This window comes from Stigmatopora argus, chromosome 15 (genome assembly GCF_051989625.1).
Source record: "Stigmatopora argus isolate UIUO_Sarg chromosome 15, RoL_Sarg_1.0, whole genome shotgun sequence".
Lineage (NCBI taxonomy): Eukaryota > Metazoa > Chordata > Actinopteri > Syngnathiformes > Syngnathidae > Stigmatopora > Stigmatopora argus.
The window spans coordinates 15,400,920-15,428,449 of record NC_135401.1 but is presented as its reverse complement, the minus strand read 5'-3'; the positions used below and the strand labels follow the sequence as shown (position 1 = coordinate 15,428,449).

At 43.4% G+C, this 27,530-nt stretch overlaps 1 protein-coding gene across 6 annotated transcripts in view; it reads right to left on the bottom strand.

Moving 5' to 3' along the window:
• sec23a (Sec23 homolog A, coat complex II component) overlaps positions 1-27,530 on the bottom strand; it is a 79,627-nt gene that overhangs the window by 41,588 nt on the left and 10,509 nt on the right. For 4 of the 6 annotated variants that reach the window (XM_077620824.1, XM_077620825.1, XM_077620827.1 and 1 more), the window contains exons 3-7: positions 27,200-27,257; positions 27,040-27,126; positions 26,740-26,976; positions 15,732-15,811; positions 15,521-15,665 (exon numbers count right to left, since the gene is read on the bottom strand). In XM_077620824.1, coding sequence (XP_077476950.1) covers positions 15,521-15,665; positions 15,732-15,811; positions 26,740-26,976; positions 27,040-27,126; positions 27,200-27,257 — 607 coding nt within the window. Of the gene's footprint in view, positions 1-15,520; positions 15,812-26,739; positions 26,977-27,039; positions 27,127-27,199; positions 27,258-27,530 lie in introns of all 6 variants that reach the window. The other 2 variants (XM_077620822.1, XM_077620823.1) reach the window with 1 other exon arrangement.

The window sequence follows — 27,530 nt, the reverse complement described above, 5'->3', positions numbered from 1 at the left end:
TTCGACTGGAGTACCTGCACTCCACGGCAGATGGAGATGCGGCCACCACAGTGGACTTGCCGCCTCAAGCGAAAAAACTGCTACAGTTTGAGATAACACCCCATGTGTCCATAAAGAGAAAACCCCACAGGCCCCTGAAGGACCTCGGATGCATGGTGCAATTCTCGGAGACCAGAAGCGAGGAGTCGTGGTCACATCAGACTCTCACAGTCAGCGTACTGACAAACACCCCATATGGAACAGTGACAAGACATAAGCTGAAGTGGATGACTCAAGCAAGTCCGAAAACGCATTTGACTGCATGACAAGACTACATACTGCTACAAGCTAAAGACTTCCCTAAAGTACCAAGTTCACTGTGGTTCAAGTCAAAAGCAGACATAGGAAAAATGACCACAGCAAAGGAAGTAAGAATTGAGCCCAAGACATCATATCGACCACGTGCCAAACAATACCCCCTTAAACCAGATGCTGTAGATGGCATCAGACCAGTAATTAAAGAAATGCTCAAAGTAGGCATTCTAATTGAAAGTCCATCAAGCGAATGTAACACTCCCATCTTTCCCGTGAAGAAAACAGAGACGGGAACATGGAGATTGGTCCAGGACCTAAGACAGGTCAATGCAGCAGTAACATCCAGAGCACCCTGTGTACCAGACCCACACATACTATTGAACGAGTTAAAACCACATCAGAAATTCTTTACAGTGATTGATTTAAGCAATACATTTTTCTCTGTTCCATTACACAAAACAGCCCAAGACTGGTTTGGTTTCACGTTTGAGGGAACCAAATACACATACACAAGGCTGCCACAGGGGTTCTGTGACAGCCCCACAATATTCTCACAAGAGATCGCAGCATGTATAGGTCAGCATGAACATAAAGACACCACACAGGTCCTAGTATATGTAGACGACATACCGATAGCCAGTCCCAGAAGAGGAAAACAAAGAAGAAGCGATCAGATTATTCAAACATCTGGAGCAAACTGGGAACAAGGCGTCGCTGAAGAAACTGCAGTACTGTCAGGAGTCAGTCACCTTCCTGGGACATCGAGTCTCACAGAAAGAAAGGGAACTAACGGATGGAAGACGAGAAGCCATCCAGCAACGTCCGAAACCACAGACAAAAAAACAAATGATGGCCTTCTTAGGCCTAACTAACTACTGCAGGAGTTGGATTCAACCACTGCAAGACATGATCTATGCTACTGAGATGACAATGAGGGACCCAGTAACATGGACTGAAGAAGGAAACCGAACATTCATGGAAGTGAAGCAACAAATCTTGGAATCGGGAGTCCTAGCGCTTCCTGACTATGAAAAACCATTCACCCAAACAGTGACTTGCAAAGGGACGTTCATGACATCAGTGTTACTACAACCACATGGAACAAAGATGAAACCAGTAGCGTTCTACTCAAAACGACTGGACCCAGTTGCAGCTGCTCTATCCCCGTGTGTACGAGCGGTGTGCGCAGCAGCATTAGCCGTCCAGATGACAGCTGAACTTGTACTGTTCCATCCACTCACACTCAAAGTCCCCCATGAAGTGGATCTACTGAGAACACAAACAAAAATCTCGTTCCTGTCACCAGCAAGACACCTGGCCATAACAGCCACATTGTTATCGCAACTCTATCTCACCATTAAGCGATGCAATACCTTGAACCCAGCAACGTTAATACCAACTGAAGAAGACGGACATCCACACTCCTATTCCAGACAGCACTTATGTATACGTAGATGGATCAGCATCCAAATCAGAACAAGGGAAAAATCAAGTAGGCTTCGCAGTCGTTACGGACAACAAAGTCCTATGTGCAGAAAAACTGCCATCTATTCTCTCAGCTCCAGCTGCAGAAATTATAGCATTAACAAAGGCATGCACATTGTTTAAAGGTAAAAAGGTCATCATTTATACAGACAGCCAATATGCACACTCCACTCTACATATATTTGCTGCACAATGGAATAGAAGAGGGATGAAAACTTCCACAGGCAAATCAGTAGAACATGCCGAACTGCTGAAACAATTACTTAACGCAGTACTACTTCCCAGCCACATAGCTGTATGCAAATGCAAAGCACATACTAAAGGCAACAACAGAATCAGTAGAGGAAATGCCAGAGCAGATGCAGCAGCTAAAGAAGCAGCGCAAACACTTACTGCACAGTATACACAACAACAACAACAAAAATGAGTCAATCCCAAAAACAGTAATAATTGATATGCAAAACATTGCACCATAGAAAGAAAAAGATGCATGGATACATGAAGGCGCAAAACAGTCTGCAGATGGCCTGTACACAGCTAAAGGCCTACCGTGCTTACCAAAGAATTTATTCCAAATGGTAGCAAAATTGAGCCATGGAAAGTCTCATGTCTCAACAGGGGGGATGATGGACATGGTACAGTGTGTGTTCCATGTGCCAACAGGTCTAAATACCTACTTTAAAAAAAATTGTAGGAACTGTTTAATTTGTTGCAGACATTATGTGCAAGGTAACCTCAGGCCCAAACGAGGCCAATGCCCAAAAGGTACCTACCCATTTGAAATTATACACATGGATTGCATTGAATTATCCAGAAGCAACCAGTATAAATACTGTTTAGTCTTGATTGACTCATTCTCTAAATGGACTGAAATAGTCCCCGCAAAATCACCAGACGCATTAACGGTGGCTAAGGCCATCAGTAAACACATAATCCCAGAACATGGGATCCCCAGAATCATCTAGTGACAATGGAGCTCATTTTGTAAACAGCATAGTACAACACATGGCAAAACACCTAGGAATAAGTCTAAAAAAACACTGCTCGTACCATCCGCAAAGCGCGGGACTGGTAGAGAGAACGAATGGTACAATAAAACTAAGACTTAAAAAAAACACGGAAGAGACAAAGAAGCCATAGTCAGAATACCCATCACTGGTCAAAACGTATGTGAGGATAGTACCAAGTAGCTCGGGGTTAACACCCTTTGAGATAGTTCATAGAAGACCATTCCAACTTCCCCTATGGGAAGGTGAACCATGGCAAGAGACTAAGGGTGAGGCAGATCCACTCACAGAGTGGATGGTAAAAATGTTTAGAGAGAGACTTGTCCAAAGTACATGTAAGCTGCCGTTATCACCTTTGTCTCCCTTACAGGAGGTGGTGAAGCCAGGTGACCAGATTCTGATCCGAGCCATAAAAAGGAAGTCCTGGTCTTCGCCACACTGGGAAGGCCCATTCGTGGTTCAACTCACCACCCCCACAGCAGTAAAGATCGCTGAAAGGTCGACGTGGATTCACCAATCCCAGGTCAAGTTAGTTCGAGACATAGGTGACTGAGTAGACTGGAAGTGGGACGGTGCCAAAACCTTTGTCCGTGAAAAACTCATCTGACGTCTGCTCACCTGCCACAAGCACCCCTCACCTAACCTTGACCTCCCATAGACTTTGCACCCCCACACAGAAGCCAAAATGAAAGCTGTTGCCACCCTCATCACAGTGACTGTACTGTCAGTGGCAGCCTGGGTGTGGCTGAATGCCCCGCCCACAGAGACTCGAGTTGGAAAACGAGACGGTGCCATGCTGTCACAGAGAAGTGAAGTGGTATGAGAAGAACAATCCAAAGAACTACTATGAAGGAAATGTGTGGTATAATTTCATGGCGTTCCAGAAGAAACTGACTGGTGTGAATGAAAGTTGTTATGTGTGTAGTCGTATACCCATTTCCACAGGTACCCCACCAGTGTATCCAAAGCCCATTGACGCCTATGCCAAAGACACCCACACCTCCATGGTATCCCAACATCCTGAATTCACTGGGCCTACGCGTCCAACTTAAATCTGCAGTTCCCCAGGTTAATACCACAGAACCACCCATGACATGTAGAAATTTTACAAGGCTCCTAGGGTGCTCGGATGATTCGCTGAAAGACGTTTCGCCGACGGACGTTTGACAGAGGGACAGGTCGCCGAATGGACGTTCCACCGAATGGTCAATCGGCCGAACGGAGCTTCCGCCGAGCGGAAGTTTCGCCGGCGCGCTCGCCCCGCCCCCTGATCGTGTGTGTACAAGTTTTTCAACCTCGGCCCGCGGGCCATTTACGGCCGTTACAGATAACATTCATTTAGGAATAACAAGGGCATGTACTGCCTGCCCCCCGCAATAATAAGGGCATGTACTGCCCCCCGCTGGGCATATTTCTAAATACAAGTACACAGCATATAATGACAGCACTCATGTTAATTTCATCCTAAAACAGCATTTAATGATCAAATACAAATACTGGAGCTCTTTGGACCTTAGAACCGAGCCCAGGGAAGTGAATTCCTCGGTAAAATGTCGCGATGATGTCACGATAAGGCAAAAAAAGTCTATATATATACGACCATTCGCCAAACGGCTCCAAATGCGTTTAATGATTAAATACAAATACTAGTATTTGTATATACAATACTAGTATTGTATTTTATACTAGTATTTTATTTAAAAGAAGACAAAGGAAATTCACATATTCTTCCTGTATACAGACTAGATGTCCGATGCGCGTTGTGAGACAACGGAGCTCGACGTCGTCGCTTGTCGGCCATTTTAAGAATAGAGCCATTCGCCAAACGGCTCAAAATGCTCTCAAATTCGGTCAAATCCAGACGAAAACAGCGTTTAATGATTAAATACAAATACTAGTATTTGTATTTAATCGTTAAACGCATTTTGAGCCGTTTGGCGAATGGTCGTATATAGACGTTTTTTCGGATACGCTTGGGGAAAACCCCCCGCCGATGTATGTGGTGCTCACACTTAGAAAAAAATATGGTGCTCAGGATTCCAGCGGGGCATGTGTCACCCCTGTCCGCCCACAGAGCACTGTGCTCGGTGAAAAACCACCTCCAATGTGTGTGGGGCTCAAATTTGAAAAATTTCTGGAGCTCAACATTCTGCGGGGCGTCGTCCAACCCAGTCCGCTCAGGGTGCACTATTCTCGGATAGGCTCGGGGGAACCCCCGCCGATTTTTAAAGTGCTCAAACTCGGGAAATATATGGAGCTTGATAATGAAACTCAGTATGTGTCATTAAAATCCGCCCACGAAGCACTGTTCCCGGGGAGAAACCCCTCCGATGACCGTAGGGATATGATTTACATACTCGGCGGGCCGGATTAAAAATCCTAACGGGCCTTATATGGCCCGCGGGCCGAGGTTGAAAAACTTGTACACACACCATCCGGGGGCGGGGCGAGCGCGCCGGCGAAACCTCCGCTTGGCGGAAGCTCCGTTCGGCCGTTGGGCTGTTCGGCCGATTGACCGTTCGGTGGAACGTCCATTCGGCGACCTGTCCCTCTGTCAAACGTCCGTCGGCGAAACGTCTTTCAGCGAATCATCCAGCCACGGGCTCCTAGACTACGCTTGGACAAATCTAGGTATGTTAAACAACATCCCATACCCACATGATTTTAAGGCTGTGTGTTTCGCTAGCAACGTGCCATTCTGGGGCCATTCTAGGCCGATAGGAGAAGTCCCCATGAAGTACTGTAGTCAGGTACTTACCCCGTGCACGCGAAACACCACTGACAAAGCCTGGTTCAATGCCACTGGGTGCCACATGCAGGGACTATTACAATCTCCCTGATGTGATGGGCACTTATGCTCAAGATGATGGGTATTGGATGTGTGGACATACAATGAATTTGAAGTTGCCCATAGCTTGGATAGGTCGTTGTGCAATGGTGCAGATGGTCCAAGATGCATTCCTTTTAAGGGGAGTGAACATAACAGTAAGAAATAAGAGATCAATATCAGTGCAATTCAAACCACATGATTCAATCTGGGGCAGTGATGTTCCTGATGACCATAAATTGTGGTCCACCCCCCAGAAAATCATACTGTCACTACTTCCCCAGCTTGGAGTGGGTAAACTTATGCTCCGTGTAGAGACACTGAATTATCGTATGGGACTGTTCATTAACCAGACTGTCAAGGCCCCACAAGGTATAGCAGATGAATTAAAAGCCCTTAGGGAAATGGAGTTCCAGGACCGGATGGTCCTGGATTTGATAACAGTCAAGGATGGACTTTCATCCCAGATGAAACCAGCGACGAAGGTAACATTACTCGTGCCATAGCTGAAATGAAAGCCCTAGCCAACATCATGGCCCAGGATCACTCAGCCGTAGGTGCATCACTGTGGTCGTGGTTAACAACCGGATCATGGTTCTCTTTTCAGATTAAATTTGCAACCCCCTTTCTTGGGGTTTTGCTACTATTCTGTATTTTTTCAGTGTATAATCCCGTGTGAAAGCTGTGATTCAAAACACAATCCAGCACACGCTAATAGCCTACAGTGACATACAGTACCACCGGATGGCAAACCATGCTGGAGATTCTGGCACCCCTTCGAAGTGTGACGAATCCCAGGATGTCGAGTCCTCTGGTTAAATGTACTTGTCTTGACTTAAAAATTGTGTTCACTCATTAAGAGGGACGTAGAGGAATTTGTCTCGAGTGCCCCAGAGTACCTCGAGTTTTCGCCTCTGCCTTGACAAGTGACTTTATTTTCCATACCCTGTGAAGAGTAACTGATGATATTTGTATTCTAAAACCTGGAAAGGAGGGATACAAATTGATGTGTTTACCGTATTTTCACAACTATATGGCGCATCTTATTTTTAGCCGCAGTGTCAGTTACAAGTGCTATTTCTGTATTTTAAACACACAAAGGACGCACTGGTTTTTTTAGACGCATATGTTATATATTATATATGAATATCTAACCGCAATAGCGCTGGCTACCGGAAGCAGCCCCAGACTCTTTTTCCGGTTTCTGGTGCGCAGTGACTGCTGGGATATATAGTTCTTGCATGCTACACCCACACGCTAAAAGCACGTTTTTAAAAAGGCAACGGAAGCAAAACTGAATTTGGTTGTACTTTATTTAGCCATTTTACAACTTACTCACGTCATCATCACCCACAAATCCATTAAAGTCCTCATTTTCTGTGTCTGAATTGAACAATTGTCCAAATTAGTCATCGAAAACGCTGAGTTTTATACGTTTGTCCAGGCGGCCACAATTCATTCGCCAATAGTAGCTAGCTGGTAGCTAGCGTAACTTTTCCAACGGTGCTTTCCATGCTTTGTCAAGCTGTATTGATGTCGATGTATACAGGGCACAATCCATTCGCAAATAGTAGCTAGCTGGTAGCTAGCGTAACTTTTCCAACGGTGCTTCCCATGCTTTGTCAAGCTGTATTGATGTCGATGTATACAGGCCACAATCCATTCGCAAATAGTAGCTAGCTGGTAGCTAGCGTAACTTTTCCAACGGTGCTTCCCATGCTTTGTCAAGCTGTATTGATGTCGATGTATACAGGCCACAACCCATTCGTAAATAGTAGCTAGCTGGTAGCTAGCGTAACTTTTCCAACGGTGCTTTCCATGCTTTGTCAAGCTGTATTAATGTCGATGTATACAGGCCACAGTCAATTGGGTGTATTGACAAAAGAACTACTACATATCCCAGCAGTCACTGCGCAGTACTTTGTCTACGGGAAAATAGTAGAGTCGGTGTACCCTATCAACTGATTCATTTTATTTTATCGTGATAACAATTTTAGTATTGGTCCATATATAAAGCGCACTGGATTATTAGGCGCCCTGTCTATTTTGGAGAAAATTTAAGACTTTTATGTGCGCCTTATAGTCGTGAAAATACGGTAATTAGAATTATTTTAGTTACTACAGGGGGAAATGTGAAATATGAAATGTATTCTTTTGTATTTTATTGTATTCTTTTGTACTCATATATTTTAGTCACAAGAATAGAATTTTACAGAGACGCCGCCTACTGGAATTTCACAGTAACAACACCTATAGGTTAAAGCGCGTCATCTACTCTTATTTCACCTTCCATTTTGTATTCTTGCCTAAAGTTTGTGCCACCACACATTTCTATGTCACGTGATCTTGTTTCAATAAAGCCCGTGGAACAGAAAGGGTGTGTGGGAGACAACCTTGGAAAAGCGGGAGGACAGACACATCTTCGAACTTTTGCATCGTGCCCTTCTCCCCTTCTGCAGAAGCGGCTAAAAATCTCATTATTGCTGTCTTGGTATGCTTCCTTATGTTCGACGTTATTGAATGTCAACAGGGGACCGGACACACCTGGCCATACGAACCTCCCTATTTTCTGCGGGCCCCACAGCTGATATTGCCCATGCTAAGTCCACACACCCAGTAATAGGCATCTGAGCATGGTCGGGGCTATGTAACCATGATATAGATGCAGAATCATGAGCTCCCGCCGAGGTGGAAGCCCCGCCACCACTTTGGAATGCAGAAGATTGTGCTGCCATGTTGTTGCGGTTCAATTGTTTACGCCTTTCCCAACTCGATACGAAATGAGAACTCTTTTTTTGGCATAATTGGTGAAAATGACGGTGCAAATGTATGTAAAGTATGCAAAAAAGGAATGTACAATATATACAGAAGCAGGAGTATGCCTTTAAGGAATAAGTAAGGAAAAGTGACGGTCAATTTCAAAAGAAAGGCTGACAAACGTTACCTATTTAAGCAATGTTTGGGTGTTATTTTTGGTAAAACATTGTAAACCCAACTGAAAATATGACGAAAATAAATACTCACACAACAGCGGTGCTGTTGTGTAGTTCATGCAACTAACTTAAACCATCACAAGAGAGCAGCAAGCTAACATATTTCAGGTCAGGCATACTCATCGATAATACTTGCAAATGTTCAAAGCTTCAGTTTACACACTTAGAGAAGGTAAAGAAATTCAACCACTCGTCTATTAAGATTTGACAGCCGTTTCTGGCTACCATAAAAAATGTCAACTCTACGATGCACGATTTTGATCCAACAGACCTTTCTGGCCACCATAATGTCAACTCTCTACGATGCAGGGTTTGGACAAAAGTAGCGTGAGAATGTTAACATAAAACATCCACCCATCCATAAATCAAGCTTTATATATTCCTGCTCCCCGAAACACTTGTTTTCCTGTCGTGATGGAAAGACTTGGCGAGTCACGATGGTGCTGGACGCGCTGACCCAAGACGCCTTTCCACGTCATTTACAAACGTCATTTTGGGAAGAATTTCCGCCAGCAAGTTTCCAGGTGCACACACACATCCATCTGTACATCACACTTTATAAGGATTAGAGAATAGATAAAGCGTGATTTATGGATGGGTCGATGTTTAATAACTCCCGTCATGACAGAAAAAAAAAGTGTTCCGGGGAGCACCTAGTAACTCGCTGGCGGACCAATCAGCCACGCGGTGCGTTTAGGGCACATAATGTAAAAACAACGATTCATACATCAACTCTGCTTTGAGTTTACACACTTAGGTGAAAAAAATCAATCAGTTGTCTATTAGGATCCGACAGCCGTTTCTGGCCACCATAAAAAATTGCAAAGCTCTACGTAATAATAATCGGACATAGGCCCTGTTGTCATTATCAAAAAATAAAATAAAAAATAAATAAAAAAAAAAGCCTACTTCTCATCACACCCAGAAACTGCGTGTGACGAAATTGGTGGTGCTTCTCCATAAGCTGCGTTTACTCGGCAAAAGACCTAAATAAGTGATAGTTACGGATTTGTAATTTGGCATTCTGCTGTTATGGATACAGGTCGCTTACCTCTCACCGTCTTTCACTTACCTTCAGTCAGCTAGTAGGAGGCAGATCACCACCCAAACATCTTTTCATATTACCGCAGAAGGGAATGTGTGTTATGTTACCGCAAATTTAGAGTTCTGATGGATGTGGGGAAAAAACTGTCCTTAAGCCTATTTGTCCGTGCTTTGTGGGACCTATAGCATCTGCCAGAGGGCAGCAGCTGGAACAGATTGTGACCAGGGTGGTAAGGGTCCCCTATGATGTTCCTGGCTCTGCTGAGGTAACGAGGGCTGGCAATGTCTTCCAGTGAGGGCAGAGAGCAGCCGACAATCCTCTGGGATTGATTACGCTAGCTACCTTAAACGTTGCACAGTTTGGACAAACGTAGCGAGAATCTTAACATACATACACTCACACACCCATAATTCACGCTTTATAAGAATTACAGACAACGGAAAACAGGAAATTTATAACAATCAAAGTGGAATTTTGTTTTATTTCAAAATCAAGGCTACTCGCGTTTGGCCAGTCAGAGTACGTTTAACTAGGTTTAGACGGCAGCGCCCTAGGTAAGATGGTTGCCCAAGACCTACGTAAGATGGCTGTGTCCCGTTTTTTTTCTTGAATTTCATTAATAGACGTCAAAATAAATTTAGTTTAGCGTTTTATCTGTTTATCTTTTCCCTATTTCGAAATAAATGACCGTATCAGCATTCGCTTGCATCAGGACGTCACGGCGCACGCAACGGCGCCATTTTGTCGTGACGTCATCGTATCACGGTGCCGCAGTTTTTTTGCATGTCCTGTTTTTATGCGCATATAAGCCGTACCTTCGATTTAGTCATCTTTTTTTTTGTCCGACAAAAGCGGCGTGTATGCGAGTAAATACGGTAGTTTCTTGGCGCCCCCAAAAAATACTTTAGTCACAGCTGCCAAACGTCAAAAAACATATTTTGTAGTGTGTTGGGGTTATTCTGGGATATTATTATATATCATTTAATTAATCATTATATGTATATGAGCTTTATTTCAATTTGGGACCGAGCAAGCTCGAGGTCACTCTCCACGGCAGCTGGCTCCGAGGACATTTAATTGTTTTTAGGATTATTGACCTGACAGATCACCAAGTTCCGGGCCAAGGACTGTTGATCTGAGTTCGCAATGAAGATCTGTGAAGGACTCTTAAATTGCTTTGACTTGGATTCCGGCAGATGGCGATAATTGAATCAACTTCCGAAAATACTGGCAAAATGTTTCAAAATACTGCCGCTCGGTTCACCTTGTATGAAAATTATTAAGCTTACTTGTGCAAATTCTTACGCAGTTGTTTTTGGTTTACAACCTGATATGCAATTGTTGTGGCAGTTGTTTTTTTACCTCAATTGTGTTATTCGGTTAATTGATGCAATTGGATTGAATAGATAACCTTGTAATTGTTTTGATTCGATGTCTTAAATTGGCAGATGAATTTGGTCCTTTAGAATGTCACTTTAGATTCTCACTTGCAAGTTAACGCCAGAGATGTGCCGATGCCCACCTTGTATTGTTCTATATTTTATTAAAGTATACCTATTAATAAACCTATCATAGTGGGTAAAGAGAATGTTCAGATTTTGTCACCCTTTTTCCCAATAGGATTTACCAGCAACACGTGCAGAAATAAAATTAATTTAACTATTTTCTAATGGATTTCAGACAAATTAAATTCCTTTGTAGAGGTACCACTTTATATTGCCTTGTGCGTCTGCAACAAGGCGGGAGTTGTAGTCCTAATGGCTACATTCCTGGAATCCAGTACACTTCCAGATCATCTATTTGCATTCGTGTCTTTTAGCAATTGAGTTGCGGTATTTGAATTTGTGTTGGGAGCAATTGGGGTTAGTTTTGTAGCAATTTGCATTCGTGTGGTCACTCTTTATATTGGTTTAAGGTAACTTTGCCTTTGTTGTTGTCAACAAAGCTAGGGCGGACGCAAGATGGGGGGGAAAACTACGTTGCTGTGCTCATGGTTATTCTAATAACCGGAAATGAAGACCAGATCACGACATTTACAGGAGACTGATAGATATCCTGGAGGAAAGCATGGATATAAAGAATACGACGTAAGATCTTGATGCCACCTACATGATGTCTGCAGATCCAAAGGCACAAGAGTTTACCCCATAAACATACAGTAATACTTCGATTATCGTGGTTAATGGGGGGTTGGATGCCCCCGCGAACAGTGAAGTAGGGGCACCCCTATTAAAAAATAAATACAAATTAAAAACTTTTTTAAAATGGTTTTCTTCAGTGCTGAGTCCGAGTAGCAAGTGTCTTCACAGCGTGGATTTTCACATTTTTATGAACTTAAAAATAAATAAATAAATAAATACCCTTCAGTGCTGAGTCCTAGTAGCAAGCAGAAAACAGGGGAGATGCTTTATTTTAACACATTTAGCCTACATTCAGCACAATGCCCAAGTGAAATTATCATGTTGAGACAAACTGATTCTCAGCATTCTTATGCTGTTCTTTTGTGTATTATCTGTTTCAAGAAAAAAAAACAAAGCAATGGATAAAAAACTCAGGTTAAGAAAAACTTGTTTTCATTTCAGGGGGATTAAAATCAGGGACAGGCCAAGACAAATTCGAATATAGAAGATCACAATATCTGCGGAAAGGGTTTATTGAAGTCACGCCTTGAAACAGCACGCAAAACTTCTGGACCCTTGAAATGCTTTTATTTTGGTTACAAATACAGTGTTTATGAAATAAACTATCGTCTTAAAAAAATACTTGACTCATTGGGTTTTGTGTTTTGTATTGCATCTGGTGAACTGCATATATTACATCAGATTGTCCAAGGAAATAACATTATTACCCTTTTAAACCAGACAAAGTGGCACGGGTAAGAAGCAGATTAGTCCATGTTCAATTTGACAGTAGGTGATGTTTTCCCTCAGCAACAATCACACAGCATGAATACCGGATTTTCACGCATATACGGCGTATTTGTCGCTCAAAAAAATGATAACTGAATCAAGGAAATGGCTAATATGTGCACAAATTAGACTTGACATGCACGAAACTGCAAGGTGACAAAGACGAAACGCCATAACACAAGACAATGCGGCTGATAGTCATTTATTTCAAAATAGAGAAAAAATAAACAGATGATGTCTATGAATGACATTTGAGGAAAAATAAATAAACCGTGAAAAAACTCACTAGTGCCTGCCATTGCTCGCTCAGGGCGCCACCATCTTAGTTAAATGTGCTCTGACTGGTCAGACGAGAGTAGCCTTGATACATGTGTTAGTAGCGTTTACCATGTCAGCACATCCCAATAGTTGTTAAGGTTGATCGAAGGTCTTGCGGTCGATCATTAAAATATTAGCCTTGATACCTACGTAATGTGTATCTCATGCTATTATTGCACCCAGAGACTTGGTGAAAGTTAGACCACTACAGACACACTTCCTGGTTGTACTGCTCACATGACTTCCTTTTTTATTTTGTCTACGTGCAGGCAACACCCTTTCGGAATGTACAATCCCAGCAGACGATCCTTTCGATTCATACAGTATCCCAGAAATACCACGTGCGATGATTTTTCTTAACATTTTCCCTTCAAAGTAAAACATTTGTACTCCCTATTAAAACCATGAATCTGGAGATGTAAATTGTGAATCAGTCTCGTCTTAAGCTAATGAACAAAGCAATGAAACACATTGATCTCAGTGCTTTAAAATAATTACTTTGTTTAATGTTGGCCAAGGCTAAATATGTCAAACAGCAGAAAATTAGTGGGTTAATTGTAGTTCCCTCTCAAACAAGGTGTATAACTTTGATCTCATCCTGATCTTTCGAAAACTAAGGATTACAACTACCTTTCACAGCTAAAGCATTGCTGTAGTATGATTGTCTGTGAATTCTGAAAGCAAATATATTTAACCTGATTATATTACAGACATGTTAAAAACAAACTTTTTTCTTAATTTTTTTACTCATTGGCGATTATGGGAAACTTCAACCAAAAACTCATTTATTAGATTTTCGTCAATCACTAAGAAGACATCACTCAGAATTTGCTGCCAGTCTCTTTACTTTTGAAAGTCTAACAGCAACAGTACTCTGTAAAAAGTAGCTTCAACCTGACGAGGTGGCCCAGATGTTGATATGGTCAAGGCACACAATATTTATTGAGTTTATTTTCCCCAACTAACTTTGCAAGATCAATGGATGACGAGGTATACATTCATTTAAGTTTCTGTTTTGTTAGATTTGCTACTTCTCTGAAGATCTTTAGGAGCTTTAACATCCTCTCACATTGTACAGATTGTGACACCCTATTGCAGATGTGGCAAACAAGTTAGACACAAAGGGCCAACATTTTAAACTGTGAGAATCAAAGAGCCACACCTTACATCAACCGGAGGGTGCGTTCCAATTACCGGGGAATCACACTCCTCAGCCTCCCTAGCAAGGTCTATTCTGGGGTACTGGAGAGGAGGATCCAGTGGATCAGCTCTACACCCTCAGCAGGGTCCTGTGGGGGTCATGGGAATTCGCCCAACCTGTCTTCTTGTGCTTTGTGGACTTGGAGAAGGTGTTCGACCGTGTCCCCTGGGCAGTCTTGTGGGGGGTACTCCGGGAGTATGGGGTTCCGGAACCCCTGTTACGCGGGGTCCGGTCCCTTTATGACCGGAATCAGAATCAGGTCCACGTAGCCTGCAGTAAGTCGGATCCGTTTCCAGTGGGGGTTGGACTCCGTCAGGGCTGCCCTATGTCACCATTGTGTTCATCACTTTTATGGACAGAATATCTAGGGGCAACTGAGGCGTTGAAGGGGTCCGGTTTGATGGCCTCAGTATTGCATCCCTGCTTTTTGCAGATGTGGTTCTGTTGGCTTCATTAGACCATGATCTCCAACTCTCGCTGGAACGATTCGCAACTGTGTGAAGCGGTCGGGGTGAGAATCAGCACTTCCAAATCTGAGACCATGGTCCTCAGTCTGAAAAAGGTTGCGTGCCCTCTCCGGGTCAGGGACCAGGTCCTTCCCCAGGTGGAGAAGTTTAAGTATCTTGGGGTCTTGTTCACGAGTGAGGGATGAATGGAGCGGGAGATCGACAAGCGGATTGGAGCGGCGTCTGCAGTGATGCGGACTCGGTCCGTCATGGTGAAAAAGGAGCTGAGCCTCTCTATTTACCGGTCGGTCTACGTTCCCACCTTCATCTATGGTCACGAGCTGTGGGTTGTGACCGAAAGAACGAGATCCCGGATACAAGCGGCTGAAATGAGTTTCCTCCGCAGGATGTCCGGACTCTCCCTTAGAGATAAGGTGAGAAGCTCGGTCATCCGGGGGGGGCTCGGAGTAGAGCCGCTGCTCCTCCGAATCGAGAGGAGCAAGATGAGTTGGCTCGGGCATCTGATCAGGATGCCCCCTGGATGCCTCCCTCGGGAGGTGTTCCGGGCACGTCCTACCGGGAGGAGGCCACGGGGCCGACCTCGGACACGCTGGGGAGACTGTCTCCCGGCTGGCCCGGGAACGCCTTGGGATACTCCCAGAAGAGCTGGATGAAGTGGCTGGGGAGAGGGAAGTATGGGCTTCCCTGCTGAAGCTGCTGCCCCCGCGACCCGACTTTGGATAAAGTGGAAGAAAATGAGATGAGAGGTAAAAATAAGATAAATATGTAACGTGGCAAAGAGCCAGTCTATACAAAATATAAAAAGAAGCAAAGAGCCACATTCATTTTGGTCGGGAGCCACGTGTTTGCCGCCTCTGCCCTATTACTTACATTTTAGTTACCACCCCAAGGCACAAGGCATTGTGCAAGTAGTCAATAGACAAATCCATTTGAATTTGCAGTTAATGACTTCTCCTTAGCTTACTTGAACTAACCTCCAACAAGCCAACAGCAATGGACATGGCCACACCCAGGGAGCGCAGGGGCCTCTTGCCCTGGACCACAGGCCAGGAGTCACGTTGCAGTTCCCCCAACAGATCAGTCAGGTTCATGTCCACTTTCTGGACAGGCTGCAGGAACCTGCAAGGAAACCGGCAAAGTTTAGGATGGGAATATATTCCCCACACAGTGACAGTGGTCCGGTACCTGTTGCACTGCGGTTGTTGTGGAGCTTGAGGTCCTCGTCCCTGGGAGGAGGCCACTGGTTTGGACAGGCCCAGCATCTCCTGCATGGCCCAAATGATTTGTCAATACTAAATAAGGGGATGTCACAAACCATACATTAGATATTCGAATTATCATCCATTATATTTTCAATGTGTTTACCAATTAGCGTAATTTTTTTTATAGGAACTATTTCCTCTTATATGAATCTGGACTTTACACTGAGTTTGAAATGTGCATTGGAACCAAATGCTACACATAGAGAAAATTTGAATTTTTATTATCATTGAAAAATGCAAGTGTACGTGTTAGGTTTTAGTGTTTTGTATTGGCTTTTTCCCTGTGTAACCAGTCCTGTCGCCTCCCCCGTGTGTTAGCCTTTCTGTTGCCTTGTGTGTCACCCACCTGTTCTCAATGCCTCGTTAACCTATGTCTGTATATTTAAGTGCCCTTTGTTGGATCAATCTTTGTTGTGTCCTTGTCAATGTCACATCAGTGTTAGGTGTGCGTCAAACGTATGTTTTATTCTCTGGCTTTTGGTTCACGTTTGTATTTTTGGATTACTGTTTTGTTTGCACTTTGTCTCATTAATAAAACCTTTTCAGTACACAACTGTTCCTGGCCTCCCTGATTCCCTGCGATTGGGTCCATCCCGTCTTTACGTCTGCACGCCCACAAGTCGTGACAGCAGCAAGGCATCCACTTATGGACCCAGTGGGAAAGGCCCAGCATCGGCGTGCTCGCCAATGTCCATCTGCCTCCCTTCAGCACCCTCTAGCAGGTGAGTGCCGAGCTGCTTCTGGTCCTTTGGGTGGCGAGAACAGCAGCACTTGGACTCCCTTCCTTAGGAAGGACTGCATCATTTCAGCTCCTTTCAGTGGCGAGGTCTGAGTCTATTTTGATCCCTGGTGAACTATGTCATGCCCTCAAGACCCCCTTTCGCTGCCCCACTGCTTTGGGGTTTTATCTTATTTTGCTTTTGAGGCGTCTGGGATCTGTCCCCTGGTTGGGGGGGTAATGTTAGGTTTATGTGCTTTTGATGTTTTGTATGGATTTAATCTTGACTTTTTCCATGTGTAACTTGTCTGGAGTGTCTAATGCTTTCACCTGTTTGTCATCTCAGCCTCTGTTGCCTTGTGTTTCACCCACCTGTTCTTAATGTCTTGTTAACAAATGATTACGTATTTTAAGTCCTCTTTGTTTATTTCTTGTTGAGTCAGTGTTAAGGGAATGTCCAAGGTCTCTGGCTTGATTCTGTATTTTTGTATTCACTGCTTTTGTTTGCACTTTGTCTTGGTCTCATTAATAAAAACATTTGAGTACATAACCGTTTCTGGTTTCCCTGCGATTGGGTCCATCCCGTTTTTATGTCTACATGTCGTGACAGTATGATTGCATAACAAGAGGTGTTACCTCTTGTGCATTCACTACAAAGCTTGCTTTCATTATACAAATCGGATAATTTTGTGTTAATTGAATTATGGTGCAAACAGATGTATAAAATATATCGGATTTCTCCAGATTCTCTGATTCCCTCCCAAATCCCCAAAACATACAGAGTAGGATGGTGGAACAATCTAATTGCCTATAGGTATGAAAGTGAGGGTGAAGGGTTGTTTGTCTCCTTGTGCCCTGCAATTGGCTGGCCAACAATCCAGGATGTCCCCTGCCTGGTGTCCATATTTGGCTGGGATAGGCCCCAGCACACCCCATGACTCTTGTGAGGGTAAGTCATACGGAAAATTCATGAACATATGTAAACAATTAAAAAGGAAAGTTTTCGGCGGTCGAGTGGTCAGCGCGTCGACATCACAGTTCTGGAGTCGAGGGTTCGATGCCAGGTCAGCCCATACTGTATGGAGTTTGCATGTTCTCCTTGGGCTTGCATGAGTTTTCCGGTTTCCTCCCAAAACAATTCATGTAGGCCATTTGAACACTCTAAATTGCCCCTAGGTGTGAGTGTGAGCGTGAATGTTGTCCCGTCTTCTTGTGCCCTGCGCTTGGCTGGCCACCAATTCAGGGTGTCCCCTGCCTGGTACTCATAGTTAGTTGGGATAGGCTTTAGCAGCCCCCACGACCCTTGCGAGAATAAGCAGCTCGGAAAATGAAATGAACGCGAGCAATCTAAAATATTCAATAAATTAAAAAAGAAAAGTAAATAAAAATCATATTTATGTTTCTGTTTTTCAATAAATACCAATGTAAAACTTTCGAGAGATTATGTATTTTTTCTTCCCTCATGGATTATCTTTAAAATATTTAAAAATGATAAACAGAATACAGTAATACAGACGCTCCCCTACTTACGAACATTCGAGTTACGAACAACGGTACATACGAACATGTCTGCAAATTGCGTTTATGTCGAAAAATGTTCGTAAGTTCAATTTTGTATTGCGCGCCTTTATCAGAAAAGTGCTTCTTTTCGCCGCTAATACCGACGCCTGGCGCTGTGAGCGCTCAGCTCACCCAGCATCTACCTTCCTCTGCCCAGTTCGTTGCAGTGCGGAAGTGCGTGAACGTATATCCAGTGCGCAAAGAACCTTTTTCATTTGTATCATTAAATATCTCGTGCATCCATTATTCAATATGGTTGGTGAAAAGCGAAAGGCTTCTATTGAGGGAAGTGCAAGGAAGAGGCAAGCCATTTCATTTGAAATGAGTGGCAATAATAACGAAGCTTGATGCGCGTGATAAAGTGGTGAGCGTTGCACGCGAATACAACTTGAATCGTTCGACCGTCAGTACCATTTATAAACATAAAGATCGAGCAGCAGAACCCAAATATTGAACAATTAAATGATGCCATACAGTGCTACCGCATCATTTATGATGAAAAAAAGAAAACTGCAATCGTCATTAGATAGCTTCTTTCGGCCAGTTTCTAGTAAATCTCTCTCTCTCTCTCTCTAATGTATGTATACAGTACTGTATGTATTCTCTCCATGTTATTAAATGTTTTTTTCAGTACAAACCAATGCGCGTTACTTATACAAGCCTTAAACATACAAATGCACTTATATAAACCTTCAATATACTTATATAGGCTTCAATATACTTATATAGGCCTTAAACATAAATTATAATACAAAAGATAGCACTGAGCAACTTACAAACAAATTCAACTTATGAACAATCGCTCGGAACCTAACTCGTTCGTAAGTAGGGGAGTGTCTGTACCTCGACATACGAGTGCCCCGACATACGAGCAATTTGAGATACGAGTAAAATTTCGGGCAAATATTTATCTTGAGATAAGAGACACATTTTGATATACGAGCATACAGCGGACGCGAGAGGTTGCTCATAAGAACATCATGGGCACTGTGTCTCTTCCCGCAACTCCCTCGTGTAATGTCTCTCTGGTCGTACGTAATGTCTCTACGAGCACTGGGCGGAGCGTTGCATTTTTTCAGTGTTTTTTTCCCGTTAGTCGGTGCGAATGGCGGAGCTTGTCTGCTAATACGAGAGGAGTACTACTTCCCGGGCAAGTTGGAAAGTGGCCATGCGTTATCCTACTGTGAGGACATTTGTGTGCATCATTTTGGGAATACTTTGAAGGGAAGACAAAAGCAAACAACCCTCGATAGGTTGCATCTGGAAGTCAGGGTGGATGTGGGGCATAGAGAGCCAACCCGGAAGAAGAAAGTTATCAAAATTTAAAAAAAAAATAGAATTACGTTTCGTGTAAGGTTAGATTAAACGTATTTTTGAGTGTCTGCATCATAATCCAAGTTCATTTAAATTTGTTTATACAGACGCTCCCCTACTTACGAATATACGACTTACGAACAACGGTACATACGAACATGTCTGCAAATTGCGTTTATGTCGAAAAATGTTCCTAAGTTCGATTTTGTATTTTTTTCCGAGTAGTGCTTCTTTCCGCCGCTAATACCGACGCCTGGCGCTGTGAGGGCTCAGCTCACCCAGCATCTACCTTCTTCTGTCAAATTCGTTGCAATGCGGAAGTGCGTGAACGTATCTCCAGTGCGCAAAGAACCTCTTTCATTTGTATCATTAAATATCTCGTGCATCCATTATTGAATATGGTTGGTAAAAAGCGAAAGGCTTCTATTGAGGGAGTTGCAAGGAAGAGGAAAGCCATTTCATTTGAAACGAGTGGCAATAATAACGAAGCTTGATGCGCGTGAGAGTGGTGAGCGTTGCACATATACAACTTGAATCGTTCGACCGTCAGTACCATTTATAAACAGAAAGATCGAGCAGCAGGACCCAAATATTGAACGTTGCACAAAGTTTGCAAATCAATTGAATGATGCCATACAGTGCTACCGCATCATTTATGATGAAAAAAAGAAGAAAACTGTGCAATCGTCGTTAGATCGCTTCTTTCGGCCAGTTTCTAATACATAAATCTCTCTCTCTCTCTCTCTCTATACAGTACTGTACATATTCTCTCCATTTTATTAAATGTTTTTTTCAGTACAAACCAATGCATGTTACTTATACAAGCCTTAAACATACAAATGCACTTATATAAACCTTCAATATACTTATATAGGCCTTAAACATAAATTATAATACAAAATATAGCACTGAATCAACTTACAAACAAATTCAACTCATGAACAATCGCTCGGAACCTAACTCGTTCGTAAGTAGGGGAGCGTCTGTATTATGTTACGAGAGCGTTGCCGTGCTAAAAGCCCCCCCCCCCCCCCGTCCCTCTCTCTCCCCTCTGCGAAATCCATCAAATTTTAGTGCTGTTAAACACATTTTAGTACTATTAAACCACTAGTTATTTGTTAATAGATGGCAAATTAGAACAAATAAAAATGTTTTTCCAATCCAATATCCAGTTTTTTGTTTTTTCAGAGGGTTGGAACGAATTAATTTGTTTTTAGTTAATTTCTATGGGAAATGTTCGTTTGAGTTACGAGTAAATTGACATACGAGGTCAGTACCGGGACGAATTAGGCTTGTATCTTGAGGTACCACAGTATAATTTTATTTTTATTTTTTCCAAGATGGCGCCGTCACGTGGCAGCAGGTGGCAGTAGCTCTGTCCACTTTTATTTGTTTTTCGTGTTTTACAGCCTTTCTATCTATTTTTATTACATTTTAATATTTCTTAATAGATTCCTTTTTACTTTATACTTTAATGTTTTTACAACTTTCTTTGTTCTGTTAGCCTGGCTTTTTTCTGCTACTTCTTTTGTGGAACCATTCAACCATGCCTACGCTGTCATACACATGGGACTAGCTGTGAACAATACACAGCAGAAGGAGCAACACCTCATTGCCACTGGAAATCCGGAGCTGGACAAAAGTGCCGGGAGAAGAAGCGACTCTTCACACCAATCATTCCATCTATTATTATGGGGAAAGTGAGATCCCTCCCCGATAAGATGGAAGAGCCGTCGGCGCTTACGAGACCGGAAATGGAGTTGAGGGGTTGTACTCTGTTACTGTTGATTCTTCAGCTCCAGACTTCTGAGGGACTGTGCGGATAAGCTTGGAAGAGTGAGTCTGCATATTTCCAACCTCGGTCTCAGTCTGCAGTAGTTCTCCATCTTGTGGCAGACTTCCTGTGTGTGGTTCCAGTTTTATCCAACTCTACGTCTTTTTCTTGAGACTGTATCGGTTTTTGCTACTGCAACCATTGATAATTACCATTTAAACCGTTGCTCAAATTCCCTAAATACAAACTGCAAATTACTATTTAGTCATACTTAATGCCCTATTAATTATTAGGCTAAAGAAAAGCTCCAAATTTCCCGCACTTTTATTGTTTTTTGTTGGAGAACTTGTTAAGACCCTGACTGACGTACCTCCCGAAGGGGACAACTCATGTACATACAAACTCTTATACACTCACACGTCGGCTCAGTGAAACTGCTCATGGCCATTGTTGGCTTTTATTGATGCGTAGACTGTGTTGTTTTACCTTGTTTTGTCGACGGTCTTTTGTTCATCGGTCTTTTGGTCGCCGGTCTTTCGGTCGCCCGTCGTCGCGGTCCGGGCGACCAATCGACCGCACACGGCTTCGTACTTTGTGCTTTTTGCTTTGTTGTACTGCGGCCTTTGCGACTGTATTTTCTAACTTGTAACTATGTGTAAATATTCTTTTCCTGTATCTGCATTCTCACCCTCTTGCTACTGTGACAATGAAATTTCCCGAATACGGGATGAATAAAGTTATCCAATCCAATAAATAAAACAACAATATTTACAATATTTCTGTATTATAAAATTAACGTACAAAATAAAAATTTGAATATACAAAATAGTAGAGATCGACCAATATGGGTCTTTCAGGACCAATTCCGGTAATGAATTTCCAGAGTACAGGATGAATAGAGTTTAATCTAATCTAATACAGTAATACTTGAGATAAGAATTTACAGCGTTCCAGGACCTAGTTCATATGTCAATTTACTCGTATCGCAAATCAAATTGTTCGATAGAAAATAACAATTATAAAAAGTGTATATTTATTAAATATTACAGCTACAGTGGTACCTCGACATACGAGTGGCCCGACATACGAGCAATTCGAGATAGGAGTAAAATTTCGGGCAAATATTTATCTTGAGATACGAGACAAATTTTAATATACGAGCAGACACCGGATGCGAGATGCTGCTCATAAGAACATCATGGGCACTGTTTCTCTCCCCGCAACTACCTCGTGTGACGTCTCTGGTCGCAACTCCCTCTTTGTAATGTCTCTGCGAGCACTGGGCGGAGCGTTGCATTTTTTCAGTGTTTTTTTTTCGTTAGTCAGTGCGAATGGCGTATCTACTACTCGTTGGCAAGTAGTCGTGCGTTATCCTATTGTGAGGACATTTGTGTGCATCATTTTGGGAATATTTTGAAGTGAATACAAACTCAAACAACCCTCGATGGACTGGAAGTCAGTGTGGAGGCGGGGCAAAAAGAGCCAACCCGTGAGAAGAAAGGTATCAAAATGTCAAATAAAATTAGAATTAAGTTTAGTGTTAGGTTCGATTAAACTTATTTTTGAGTGTGTCTGCATCATAATCCAAGTTCATTTAAATTTGTTTATGTTAGGTTACGAGCGTATTGCCGTGCAAAAAGCCCCCCCCTCTCTGTCCGTCTCTCTCTCCCCCTTTCGAAATCCGTGTAATTTTAGTACTATTAATATCTAAATATATATCGATACATTCATATATCTACTTACAAAATTAATTGGTTCCAGAACTTTGCGTAACTTGAAAATTTCGCAAGTAGAGCAGTACTTTATATGTAAATTCTCTAATTCGTTCCACGGTACTCACACAACTACCAACTAAACCCACTAAAATTGGTCAGTGTCCCAATTTTGCATGAGAGATGTGAGAAACACAAAAATGAGAGAAAAGTCTAGGAAAATTATTTATTAATGTCTAAGAATATTTATTTTAAGACATTAATAGGCATACAAAATCTATCCGTGTTTAAGCATATGTGCACGCACATTTCCATATGACCCAATGGCGTCAGAAAGGCTGTCTACTTTATAGTACTGTGCCCTATGTGAGCCCTATGTGTGCCGCGTTGCATTTGTACGGATTTAAATCGCTTAATAAGTGGAATTGCAATCATTAATAAGGGGAGCATTTAGCTGAGTGGGACAGGGCATGATATGCGCACGAGCAGTCCCCTTTAACCCGTCGCGTCATAAAGCCATGCCTTCTGTAGTAAATTTTAGACTTTTACGTGTGCCCTATGTGAGTAAATATTTTCCCTGTGTGTAAATATACGCCCTGTTGCATTTCTAAGTTTTTTTAATCGCTTAGTAAAGGGGAAATGCAATCATTAACACGGGGAGCATTTAGCCGAGGTGGACAGGGCATGATATGCGCACGCCAGTGGCGGGCGGTGCATTTTCTGGTAGCGCCTTCAACGTATCAATCCAACCCTCAAAAACTATTTTATGGCTATAAAACCTCTACTGCAGCTACAGCTGCAACACATAAAAAATAATCAATAAATTAACGCACAAAAATGGGGTAAAATCCACTTCCTAGCAGCATTTCATGATTAAATACAAATACTGGAGCTTTTCAGACATTAAAACCAGGCCAGGGGGTGATTTTCCCGGGAAAAGACAGCGATGAACGTCAATGGCGTACGGGCAAACATTGCCCGAAAATGGGGTAAAATCCAGCCGAAAACAGCATGTATTGATTAAATACAAATACTGGAGCTTTTTAGACATCAGAACCGGGCCCGGAGTATCATTTCCCCGGTAAAAAGACAGCGATGAACGTCGATACGTCCATACGTGAAATGACAAAAAATGCACTAAAATACTAAAATTAGGTAAAATCCACTTCCTAGCATCATTTATTGATTGAATACAAATACTGGAGCTTTTTAGACATCAGAACCGGGCCCGGAGTATCATTTCCCCGGTAAAAAGACAGCGATGAACGTCGATACGTCCATACGTGAAATGACAAAAAATGCACTAAAATACTAAAATTAGGTAAAATCCACTTCCTAGCATCATTTATTGATTGAATACAAATACTGGAGCTTTTGAGACATTACAACCAGGCCAGGGGGGTGATTTTTCCCTGGAAAAGACAGCGATGGACGTCAATGGTGAAACGCCAAAAATTAAACTGGGGTAAAATCCACTTCCTAGCAGCATTTTGTGATTAAATACAAACACTGGAGCTTAAATACAAACACTGGAGCTTTTCAGATATCAGAACTGGGTCCACAATTGAAATATTATTTAGGAATATAGCCATATTTTACTCACCAAAAATCCTTTTAAACAATATCCATCCTCCTTTCTTTCTTCCTTCTTTCCTTTCGCTATCGAAGCTAATGATGAAAGTCGAGCCTGTCCTGTCATAGTCCGTTTTGAAAATGGCTTTAAATCAAAACAACAATATACTATTTGCTTGTGGAGCTAAGTTAGCACACTGAAAGTGCCGCACACACAATTTTCCCGGCTGTAACAGGCTTGCTAGCTTCGGAGTTGACCACCCTTTCTTAATGATGTCCATTTTTTTCTGTAAAAGTCCGTCTGGAAAATAGCTTTGTGAGAGAAATCTGCAACAGAAGCCATTTGTTTTTGCCACTGTCGGCCATGTGGGTGGAGTTTGCGATCTCTGGCTGCTTTGGCCCGCCTACTAGCCAATCATAGTTTGTGAAAGCAATGACATGTCCCAGCCACCAAAATGCTAACGCCTATGAAAAATCATTGTGGGGTTGCCAACTCGAAATCTGTTTGGTTAAAAGCAACAGTCTAGTTTAATGCAGCAGAGCCCGCAAGAACTGATTGTGAAAGCTTTGAGGCAGATCTGATCTGGCAACAAATAATGGCTGAAATGTGATTGGTTAAATGCTTCAATATGAAAACACACATCTGGAAGCAGTGCAACCAGGGGGAAAAGCAATGAAAGGAAGCTAACAGACCATTTGGAATAATAAGTATTGATGGACAAAATATAATATGATTCAGATATTTCTTAGGCCAGCAGAGAAGGCCTTGAAGGCCCTGACGGCCCGCCACGGGCACACGCGCATTCACCTTTGACCTGTGGCGTCATAAAGCCATGCATTATGAGCTTGGAAGAGCTATTTTGGTTATGTTCAACCTCAGTCTGCAGAAGGTCCCCACCTTGTGGAAGACTTCCTGTGTGTGGTTCCAGTTTTATCTAGCTCTACAATGTCTTTTTCTTGTGTCTGTATCTGTTCTTGCTACTGCAACCAAGATGGCGGCGCTACCGGCTGCCACTTGAGTGGTCAAGTGGCAGCCGGTAGCGGTAGCTCTATCCACTCTTGCTCGTTTTGTGTTTTTGCTGCTTTTCTATCTTTTTTAATTGCATTTTAATATTTCTTAATGCTTTCCCATATACTTTACAGTGTGCTTTTTGCTTTGTTGTTTTGCGACCTTTGCGACTCGACTCCACCCATTGCGTGGCTTGGTTTCTTTGTGCTAGTCCAAGACGTCTTTGGATCTGTTCAGCCGTGCCTCCACTGTCATGCACGCGGGATCAGCTGTGAGCAGTGGACGATAGTGCCGGGAGAAGAGGCGACGCTCCAGACCGAGCATTCCATCATTGTTATAGGAGCTTGAGATCTCTCCCCGGTCAGATGGAGGAGCTGTCGGTGCTTGGCATGCTGCAACGGGTTAGTTGTGTGCTTGTGTGCTTTGAAGCCCCCAACCGGCCTCTCCGCTGCTGCTGATCGGGTGATACGACAAACATTGGCTTTGTTCTTGTTTTTTTAAAGCATGAGGATGGTTGAACTTGTTGATTAAAGCTGGCTTTACCATGAAGCCAGAGAGCAGCATTCCCACACATGATGATGATGATGATCTGCACGTTCATTTAATATTTAAATAAAAATAAAACTTGGCCGGCCGGTGCGGCCGGCATGCACCGCCGGATGGCATGCACCGCCGGATGGCCGGCGGGCATGCACCGCCGGATGGCCGGCGGGCATGCACCGCCGGATGGCCGGCGGGCATGCACCGCTGGATGGCCGGCGGGCATGCACCGCCGGATGGCCGACAGGCATGCACCGCCGGATGGCCGACCGGTGCGGCCGGCATGCACCGACGGATGGCCGGCAGGCATGCACCGCCGGATGGCCGACAGGCATGCACCGCCGGATGGCCGACCGGTGCGGCCGGCATGCACCGACGGATGGCCGACCGGTGCGGCCGGCATGCACCGACGGATGGCCGGCCGATGCGGTAAAAAATACAACCCGTACAGCCCGTGCTCGTAGATATCTTTACGCGTGGGAGATGCGGCGAGAAAGACAGAGCGATGCTTTACTCGGCCACCCGGACGGCCGCAATGGGAACCATTTTATATGCTCGTTTCTCAAGGCAAACATTTGCTCGGAAAAGTATGTTCACACTCGTACAGAATTACTGTAGTTAGAGGAGGCTGATAAACAATATTTGGAGACAATATTCGTTTGCAGTAAAAGTTTAAAAAAATAGTGTAAAAGATTTTAATGAAAGCCCCAAACTTCATAGAACATGACATACCTGCAGCTGTTTGGCAGTAAGATCTTTGGTTCCCTTGAAGACGTAACTTTTGGAGATTCCCTCACAGCCCAGCTCATGAACGTGCACGATGCGACCAAAGGTGATGAGGCCCACTAGCGCTGTGGGGGGCAGTAGGGACAAGGACATCTGCAGGGACTCTTTCAGGGCCTGCAGGTCATCTTCCTCCATGCATGTGTCCACCACATACAGGAACACCAGTGGCATCTGGGGGCCACGCTGAACAGGCCGAGGGCAATTTGTTACTACTAGAGTAGGCGGGTGGGTTGTGGTGCAGCTCACCTGAACCACATATTCAATGGTGGAGAACTGAGGCAGCAGTTCAGCCGGCTGGTTAACTTCAGAGATGCCCGAGTAGGATGGCGGGAACTGAAAAGAACCAAGAGGGGGAGCGGGTGAGGCAGAATCAAGATTACACAGAACACTGCGACTCCAGCAGTACCTGATTCCTCTGGTAGCAAAAGTTACACGCCCACAGCTTGGCCCGGTAGTCCACTTGGCTACGGGACAAGATCATGTGATGCAAAAAAATTGCTTAATTAATCAAGTAATCATATTCTCAAATGAATCGACAAATATATTGATTTTTGATCATTTTTAGACATGGTTGACATCAATTGTCTAAATTGTCTTTCAAAGCTCATCTCATCTCATTTTCTGAACCGCTTTATCCTCATTAGTGTCACAAAGGGGCGGAGGCTGGAGCCTATCCCAGCTGACTCCAGGCCAGAGGCGGGGGACACCCTGAATCGGTGGCCAGCCGATCGCAGGGC